Source organism: Talpa occidentalis, unplaced genomic scaffold, assembly GCF_014898055.3.
Source record: "Talpa occidentalis isolate TD23 unplaced genomic scaffold, MPIMG_talOcc4v2.1 talOcc4.3, whole genome shotgun sequence".
Lineage (NCBI taxonomy): Eukaryota > Metazoa > Chordata > Mammalia > Eulipotyphla > Talpidae > Talpa > Talpa occidentalis.
In genome coordinates this window covers 39,901,984-39,911,021 of record NW_023603184.1, presented here as the reverse complement: position 1 = coordinate 39,911,021, position 9,038 = coordinate 39,901,984, and the positions used below count along the sequence as shown (strand labels likewise).

General features: G+C 45.1%; 1 protein-coding gene across 1 annotated transcript in view; it reads left to right on the top strand.

Annotated features, from left to right (window-relative positions):
- Positions 1 to 90: 90 nt before the first annotated feature.
- Positions 91 to 9,038, top strand: part of XRRA1 (X-ray radiation resistance associated 1) — a 52,935-nt gene continuing 43,987 nt past the window's right edge. Inside the window, exons 1-4 of the mRNA XM_037522965.2 lie at positions 91 to 285; positions 2,580 to 2,647; positions 4,834 to 4,931; positions 6,977 to 7,158. Of these exons, the coding sequence (XP_037378862.1) occupies positions 2,643 to 2,647; positions 4,834 to 4,931; positions 6,977 to 7,158 (285 nt within the window). The 5' untranslated portion in view covers positions 91 to 285; positions 2,580 to 2,642. The remainder of the gene's footprint in view (positions 286 to 2,579; positions 2,648 to 4,833; positions 4,932 to 6,976; positions 7,159 to 9,038) is intronic.

Genomic DNA, 9,038 nt, shown 5'->3' with positions numbered 1-9,038 from the left:
ACGGATGCGGCGCCGCGCGGAGGGCGTCGGGATCCGTAGTCGAGGATTGCTGACGCGTTGCCAGCGGAAGTGGCCGCGGGGCTCGCTGGGACTTGTAGTTCTCGCCGCCGGTTGCCGCCTACATTGCCAACGCCGCGTCGCGGTTACTAAGGGGTGAAGAAGCCAGTGATAGGCGCCACAGTGGAGCGGCTTAGAGATCCCGGGGAGGGTCGCAGGCGCGCATCCCGCCTGGTCGGGACGACGCCCCTGCGGTTTACTCGAAGGCGGAAGCGACGCCGCAGGCAGGTACGACAGAACACTTAGTTCGCCTAAGTGGGTCTTCCCCGCCCCAGATGTTGAATTTCTGAAGGGGTGCAGCATCTCGTCTTCCAGCCTTTTCTACTCCTGTTACAGCACGTACAGGTTTTTCTCTAGTGGTTGCCATCTTCGTTGTTTGCAATGTTTTCGTGGCATTGAGAACTCACATTTGTCTGCCAGGCTGTGTCCTCTGTGCACTTACATTCACCCTTTAATTTAGTCCACTACGAGCCCTGTCAGATGAGGAAACTAGGGCACTAATCCAAGGCCCGATAGCGTGTATCAGAACCTGGTTTAGAAGTCAGGTTTTTTTTTGGACATCAGAACCTGTGGGATGTTCCCTTTGCCACTACTGCTTTTTTAGTTTTAGATGTAATAGTATCTACATTTTTATTAATTCATTTCCCCCCACAAATATTTATTGAGCACCAGCATTGCCGGGACTGGGACTTGATACAAGGGCATCAAGTTTTTCCCTACTCTCCTGGAACCCTTGTTTTAGTGACCTGGAGTTACCACAAAATAGGATTGTATTATACTCTCCCCTTTTACATTGCATCACTTGTTTGTCTTTCACCTCCATGACTCCCTCATAAGTGCTCAAATGATTGAACAAATACATGTTGAGTGCTTACTATGTAGTGGCCACTGTTCTAATCACTGAGGATCTATCCCCAAATAAAACAGACAAGGTCCCTATCTCAATGAAGCTCACATTCATGTGATAATACTTACCACTAAAGGGCCTCCTTGGTAGTGCACAAGATTGAGGGCAGCACTGTGAAGCTGCCTGCAGCTCTGCAGTGTAGGTTTGATCCCGGCCAACAGGCGAGATACCCACATGGGGCAGCAGACCTCTCCTGTCTTGCCCGCTGCTCCCCTCAGCAGTGTATTTCAGTCAGTCTGCCTGTTCTGCTCTCCAGTCTGTCTCTGGTGAATCCTCTCACCCTCTTGCACATCTGGCCTGTACCCCGGTTCTTGTATGCATAAATAAAATAAATCTTAAAAAAAAAATGCCTACCACTAAATAATGGTAGACGAGATTTCCTCATCTCTGTGAAACAATCCGGTGAGGATTGCTGTAGCTTTTTGTGTTCATCTTTTATTATAACTTCTCATTTTTTAAGACCCACATCATTTTTCAAGTTACCTGCTCTGTGAAACCTTCCTTGCTCCTGATTTATTTCTTCTCAGACAGAAGCAAGAGCTCCATAGTGTTGTTTTCCTGGTTCAGTTTAGTTCAGTAAATACTCATAGAACCCTTTCAATGGGCCAGACCCTAGAGATAGAGATAAAGGTAGAGGTCTGGTGTTAGAGATACTTACAGACTAGGGTTATTGATGTGAGGAATGGAACAAACAGGTAAACAGACCATTATAGTACAATTTGGCAGAGTGCCACCATTAAGAGGCAGGCCTAAAAGTGGTAGCACAGAGAAGGACCAGCCTGAGGAGGGGGAGTTACAGGAGAGTTATCCATATGAGGCAAGCAAAGAAGAGGAGCAGAAGTGTGATAGGCCAAAGGAATGGAACAAGCAAATGTATGCAGATGTGAAGAATTACACTGTGTGTGTGTGTGTGTGTGTGTGTGTGTGTGTGTATGTTATGGAGTTGAGAGACATTATAGTTAGATCGAGATTAGCTGCCTCGTTTGAGATAGAGATCAAAATAGCTGAAGCTAACGAGACAGCTGCTACTGTGGAACTTGAAATTATTTTTTCCCACCATACAGATAAATTTATATTTCTCTTAGGGTTACTTTCTAGGCAATGTAATATGGGGGTTATATGCCCTTCCTGACCCATTAGTTATAAATCTACACCTTACCACCTGGTATTTCTCAGAGGGAAGTGGAATTTCTATGACTAAGCCTCAGTGCTTCATCGTTTGTGTTTTATGCATAGCACATATCTTTTCCCAGGTTGTGTCTTATCTTTCAACTTTGTCTCTGATGCTTTTACTGTATATAAATTTATGTAAATAATCATATAAACCATCCTTTCCTTTCTTATTTTTAATATGCATATATTATTTAAGCATTCTTAGCCCCATCCCACTGTCAAAAATTGTTCTATTCCACCTTCCTATGTCTGTGTCTCTTTCTCTACATCTGTACATCTGTATCTGGGATCTTTAGTTGTGGTATTTTTCTAGGCCCCAGGGGAGATATATTTTGGAGCAGAAGGGTCATAATAGGATATATTAATGAGGAAGTTCATTAATAAACGAAAGCATATATATCTGAATGGCAGGCTAAGAGGGAGTGCAATGTCTATTTTGTAGGTGAAGAAACAAGTGAAGAAGCAAAAAAAGAAGGCAATCAAGGGGCCTTTCCCAAGGTCAAAGATGAAGTAAGTACTATGTAGACCAGAAGCAAGGTTCCTATACTCTGTGAGTTACTGGACCTTCTCCAACAGTCGTCATTGCTGACATTCCCCAGGGCACAGGTTTTTATCCTCATTTCATATGTGACAAATCTGAGCCATGAAGAGGAAAGCATTTGCCCAAGTCCCCTTAGCTTAGTGGTGGAAACAGGCTTACTTTTACTCTCCCTGCCTCCAAAATCACTGCCCTTCCTAATGCATCACTCTACTCATCACACTTGTAACTTGCTGATAATAACATCTTCCCTGGACACCTGATTCTAGTTCAACACTCTGCTCCTTCTTTTATAGAAATTATGGGTCCCACAGTTTTCCCACAGCATCCCTTCACCTTGCCAGGGGTTTGCATATTTCTAAACATTTATCACCCCAAATTGCCTGAAGTTGTTCCAAAGCAAATGTCAGAATGGCTGGACCCTTTCTTTCTTTCTTTTTTTTTTTTTTAAAGATTTATTGATTGATTGATTGATTGATTTATACATATATACATACAAGCACTGGGTACAGTCAGAAGCGCGGGAGGGTGAGAGAATTCACCAGAGCCAGAGCGGGGAGCAGAGCAGGCAGAAGGACCAAAGTACACTGCTGAGGGGAGCAGCGGGGGCAGGAGAGGTCTGCGCGCCATGTGGGATCCTCTTCCATTGGCCGGGGAGCAGCCGGGGATCGAACCGGCGCTACAGAGGCTACGGGCAGCTTCGCAACCCAGCGCTCAACCGCTGCGCCACCGGGGTGGCCCTGGATCCTTTTTTTCTTAATTAAAAGTATTTATTTTCTTAGATCATTGTTCATTTTGGGACAGTGTTTGATTTCTCCCACAGGTGCAGTCCCTGCATTTCCCCCACCACCATTGCACCCATGATCCAAACCCATGATCCATCATTCCTTGTGCTCTTTCCTCCCCTGTTTTGACACTTTCTGTCCCACTGTCTGCCTCAGATCTGTCTTTTTAAGAAAAATATCAGCTCTCTAAGAACTCAGGTTAAAGAAATTTAGATCTTTTATTAGGGATTTATTCCTGTAAGACTTGGTATTTGAGCTGAATCTTAAAGGATGCAATCAACCAGATGGAGGAGGCTATTTTAAGTCAAAGGAACAACAAGAACAAAAGCAGGGGAGACCGAATGTGTGTTTAGAGAATAGAAAATGTATGTTTTAGGAACAGAAAATGATTGTGTGAACCTGATGGGAGCTGACAGGGATAGGGCTTAGTACTCCCAGGGCCTGCAAGACCAGGCTCAAGCATGCGCAGTAGGAATCCAGTTAAAGGATTATTACAGTATTCTAGTTGGGACATGATGAAAGATAAAGCAGTGAAAGAGTGAAAAGTACATTGCAACAGTATTTCTGAGAATTGTCGCTATTCAGTGATCAGTCAGTGGAATCCCATGTCACCTAGCATTTTCAATCAGACCTCTCTTTCTAACAGTCAGCTTGGGTTGTGGCTCTCCTCAGCTCAGACACTTGAAGCCTGAGCTCCCAGCATGACACTGAAGGCCCTGCAGGAACAGGCACCCTACTGTCCAGGACTTCCAGCCACACATGCTCCCCCTTCCTGAGTCAGGCTGTATTTTTACTGTACCAGACTTGCCAAACATCATGCCCTCAGTCCTGAGCCCCTTCTGTTTGGAATGTGTATCTTTCTATCAGAAAGCTGAGTTCATCCCTTCAACCCTGTTTATCCCCATACAAATCTCATTATTTGTACATCATCTTACATAAAATTCAACTCCTCTTCCTTAACTCTGTCAAAACAAAGAAAATTTCTAGTGAACACTTAATATGTACCAGACACTACCTTTCTAACTTGACCCTCATCCCTCTTCTAAGGTAGGTATTATTAACTACTTTATTACTCTGATTTACATCTGGGGAAACCGAACCTTGTCAGAGAGTAACTTTGCCAATCATGGAGTGAGGAAAGACAGAGCTAAGATCCAAACTAGGTCTGTCTGAGCCCCAACATGATGCCCTTGCTAGAGTTCTACTAAGTCAGGGTTGATTTGAAAAACCCAAGGCTTTGCCTTCCTCTTCACTTCAAAGACCAGGCCATTTCTTAAGCAGGGAAGGAGGCCTTTGGGGCCTCATTGTGTGCCCACAGTGAGGAGTTGCTTCCTCACTCTTCTGATTCCTCAATTTCCTTGCCTCACTGCCAGGGAGATGGCCACCTCAGGAATCTACAAACTGGATGATGGGAAACCTTACCTGAGTAACTGCTTTCCAGCCAAAAATCTGCTTCGGATGCCAGAGGAAGGTAGGTGGCTTCTTGATTGAATCCTGGAACTGAAAGAGAACATTAGTGAGAAAAACAGGCAAAACTCAAAGAGCTGTAGATCAGTAACTAGTACTGTACAGTCTTAATTTCTTGGTTTCAATCATTGTAATTATAACATTACAAGATGTTAACATGGAAACTGGATGAAGGTGGCACTGGAATGCTACTATTTTTACAACTTTTCTGGAAGTCTAAAATTACCTCAAAATGAAAAATTACAGATGGACCCAAAAAAACCCTTCCCATGAATACGCTTCTTGCTAAAAGTCTACCCCAATTAAAACCTGAGCTCCTATTCTAGTCCTCAAGATCGTTTATGATCTGACTGATCTGACTCTCCTGAGTCCCAAACCTCATCTCTTTTTTCCCCTCACATTCATCTCCTGACATCCTCTGCCTTCCTTGTTGGGAGTTCGGCAGCTACTCAGATTGGAGTCTCTAGGAATCAGGGCTATAGGATGGGACAAAGAACCAAAGTCTGTGCCCCAGAAGGTGGGAGCCTGCAGTGTTAGGACAGAGTGGGAATGGGAAATGTTCATGTCAGACACAGCAAGAGCTGGATCTAAGAGGCAGGATTGGCAGCAGTGGTGAGGTGAGCCAGGCAAACTCATGTAGTGGGCTATGCAGGCAGGAGACGTTGAGCTGGTTCCCATAGTCTGCTGTTCTGTGTGGTGCCAATCTTTTAGACCTCTGTGCTCTTCTGCCTGCCCAGCCTGCTTGGTTTTCCCATCTCCACCTAGTGAACTTTCGACTTACTAGATCTAGCTCAAGCTCTAGGCTAACAGCTCTCCCCGGTGGGCCTCCACAACACCTCTTATATTTTTGAGCTCCTATGACTCAGAGCTTCTGTCTCACTCATTCCCATAACCGCAACACCAGGCACATATCAGATACTCAGAAAAGGTCTGAATGGCTGGTTGTGGACAGGTAACAGAGATAATTAAGTGAACAAGTAAGATCATTACAGTTTCATTGAGTGACTTGCAGTAAATTAACTGTCAGTACAGGAGAAAACAGATTCTAGAATATAAAATGTCAGTACAGGAGAAAACAGATTCTAGAGAAAACAGATTCTAGATTCTTCATTTTTGTTAGGTGGGCTTACTGGTAAGCCTTGTATTGATCTTTTGGCTTACACACATTTCCTGATTCTTTCTCCAGCGAACATATTTTATTATTATTCTTTTTAATGCCAACTGTCATTTTCTTTTTTTTTTTTTTTTTAGAGGCATGTTTTATTTATTTATTTATTTGTTTGTTTTGTTTATACATGCACTGGGTACAGTCAGAAGCGCGGGAGGGTGAGAGAATTCACCAGAGCCAGAGCGGGGAGCAGAGCAGGCAGAAGGACCAAAGTACACTGCTGAGGGGAGCAGCGGGCGGCAGGAGAGGTCTGCGCGCCATGTGGGACCCTCCTCTGGTGGCCGGGGAGCAGCCGGGGATCGAACCGGCTCCACAGAGGCTGCCGGCAGCTTCGCAACCCAGTGTTCAACCGCTGCGCCACCAGCGAGGCCCCCAACTGTCATTTTCTTATGCTTAGCTCCTGATACAACCTTTCCCCTAAAATGATGGAATTCAGGCTAAGGTCTGAGAAGATGAACCCTGTTGAGTTACATCACACATTGGGCTTTACCCAATGGAGAAATAAATAGCTGACACAGAAAAGAATGGTAAACTTGGCGAAAGGGAGTCAGGGGAGGCTTTGCAGAACAGGAAACACTTGATGTGGGATCTTGAAAAAAACCTTAAATTTGGAGACAAAGTGTGGAGGAAGGTATCAGACAAGTCATCCCACCTTTTTGAGTCTTAGCCTTTTAATCTGTCAGGTGGAGACAGAAACATGTTCTTCACTGAGTTTGGGGATCTAGTAATGAGATAGTTGTAGGGACCCTACCTCCACCAGCGGCACAGTAGCTGGTGCCTATTAGGTCATGAGGAGCTTTTTGGAGGTTAAGTATTATAGATGCAATAATTGTGACTTTGGAGGAGTTTGTTGCTTCTCATTGTTCTGACCCTATCCACAGGCCGAGGACACTGGGTAGTAGCTCGGAAATGTAACCTCAAGAAGAAACCCAAGGCTGTGGCTGAGGCACAAGCTGAAAGTCAGGAAAGTGAGAAGACTTCTTTGGACACCTCGAAAAAGAAAGGCTCTCAACGGGAGGGCCAGGCGGACCTTCGTGAACACGTCCTAGACCAGGCTTTTCTGGTGAGAGTAAATGCATCCACGCCTGGGGGGCAAGGTATTGCCCTGATCTGCTCTGGTACACCCGCCCCCAACCCACCCCAACTCTTTGTTGGCAAATTGAGTACAGCTAGGATGATGAAGGAAGCCAAAGCTTTCTTTACACGTAAACCTTTTTTTTTAAAAGATTTATTTATTTATTTATACAAGCTCTGGGTACAGTCAGAAGCTCGGGAGGGTGAGACAATTCACCAGAGCCAGAGCGGGGAACAGAACAGGCACACTGACGAAATACACTGCTGAGGGGAGCAACGGGCACGGCAGGAGAGGTCTGTGCACCATGTGGGACCCTCACCGGTGGCAGGGGATCGAACTGGTTCTGCAGAGGCTGCGGGCAGCTTTGCAGCCCAGCACTCAACCGCTATGCCATTGGGAAGGCCCTGTAAAACTTTTCTGTACATCCATCTTGTGTGATAGGTTATTATCATCCCTATTACATTGTTGACATTGTGCAGATGGGGAAACTGAGGCCCTGAGGTATAATTTGCCTTGGCCAAAGTCCCACTGCTAGTAATTAGGATTCTGTTCTACTTCAGATTAGAACTACTGAAGATTGGAACTGTGGTCTCCTGACTCCAAAGCCTATGTCTTACATTATTCAGGTGAAACTGTCAACTGAGATGGAGAGACAAAGGAGCAGGCGAGCAAGAACAATACACTGGGAACTTCGTTCCAGTGCCTGGTGGGATGTGGAGTTTCCTGCTCAGCTGTAGGGAGATCTCTCCAAGAGTGGGAACGCTGGGGAGAGTCTTGCATTCCACAACCTTTGTCCTTTGGCTTTAGTGTGTGACTGAAGGCTCGGGGAAGTGTCCCAGTCCCTGGGGCAGGCTTTACAAAGAGCCCTGGAGTAGCTGAACTGGAGATCAGCCAGGTGATTTCACATCTCGGCACAAGCCCCAGAGACTTTGCAAAGAAATAAACATTTTGTAAACCAATACTAATGTGCAGTCCAGTTCTCACAGTTTCCTTAGAACTCTCTGGCAGCCTACTTTGTACCCATGCTTTGCTTTAGCTCCCAAGGAGGTGCATTTCTGCACAGATCAGATGTTGAAATAGAACTTAAAAGTGGTAGTTGGTTGTGTCTCAACCTCAAATGGGTAGTGTAAGCTTTTTTCAGAGTCCTGTGGAATTTCTTTCATCACTTCTCACTGAGCATGAGGAAGACATGTCCACTTCTCACTGAGCATGAGTAAGACTGAACCAGCAGTACTGAGGAGCAGCAGACACACTTTCCATAGTAATCTTCTTTTCCCCTTTGCTTCCATCAACAGTTCCCAGATTCAAGATGGCTATTACCCAGGTTGTCACTTTGGATGGGAAAAGCAACAAGATGTTTTTCAGAGTGATGGGTTACCTCCCCACATATTGGATAGTTCCCCTTGAATATTTCACTGCTACTTCTATTGACCAATCCACTTACTCCTAGTTACCAAACATCTCTCTTTTCTAGTGTTTGCTCTCTCTCTGATAGCACTGCTGTTTACTCACTCACCAAGCCAGTAACCTGGGGTTACTTTTGACACTTGCTTTCCGCTTGCCACCCCCAGCCCCCACTAGCCCATGAACTTTTATAAAACAGTTGTCAAATCTGTCCTCTCATCTTCATTGCCACTACCCCAATCTGAGCTGCCACCATGGTTTTTTAAGACTAATTCAGTAACTTCCTAACTAGTTAGAACCAGCTAGGATGCTCTCACTTCTCATTAAAGAAGCCAGATTCATTTTATTCCAGAGTAGGTTAATTTACTGGCTAATTGACATCTAAGACTCAGGTTCGCTCATCTTCTTGGTCTTCCATCTTCGGCATGTTAACTTATCTTCTTGGATTGATGATCCCCAGATGG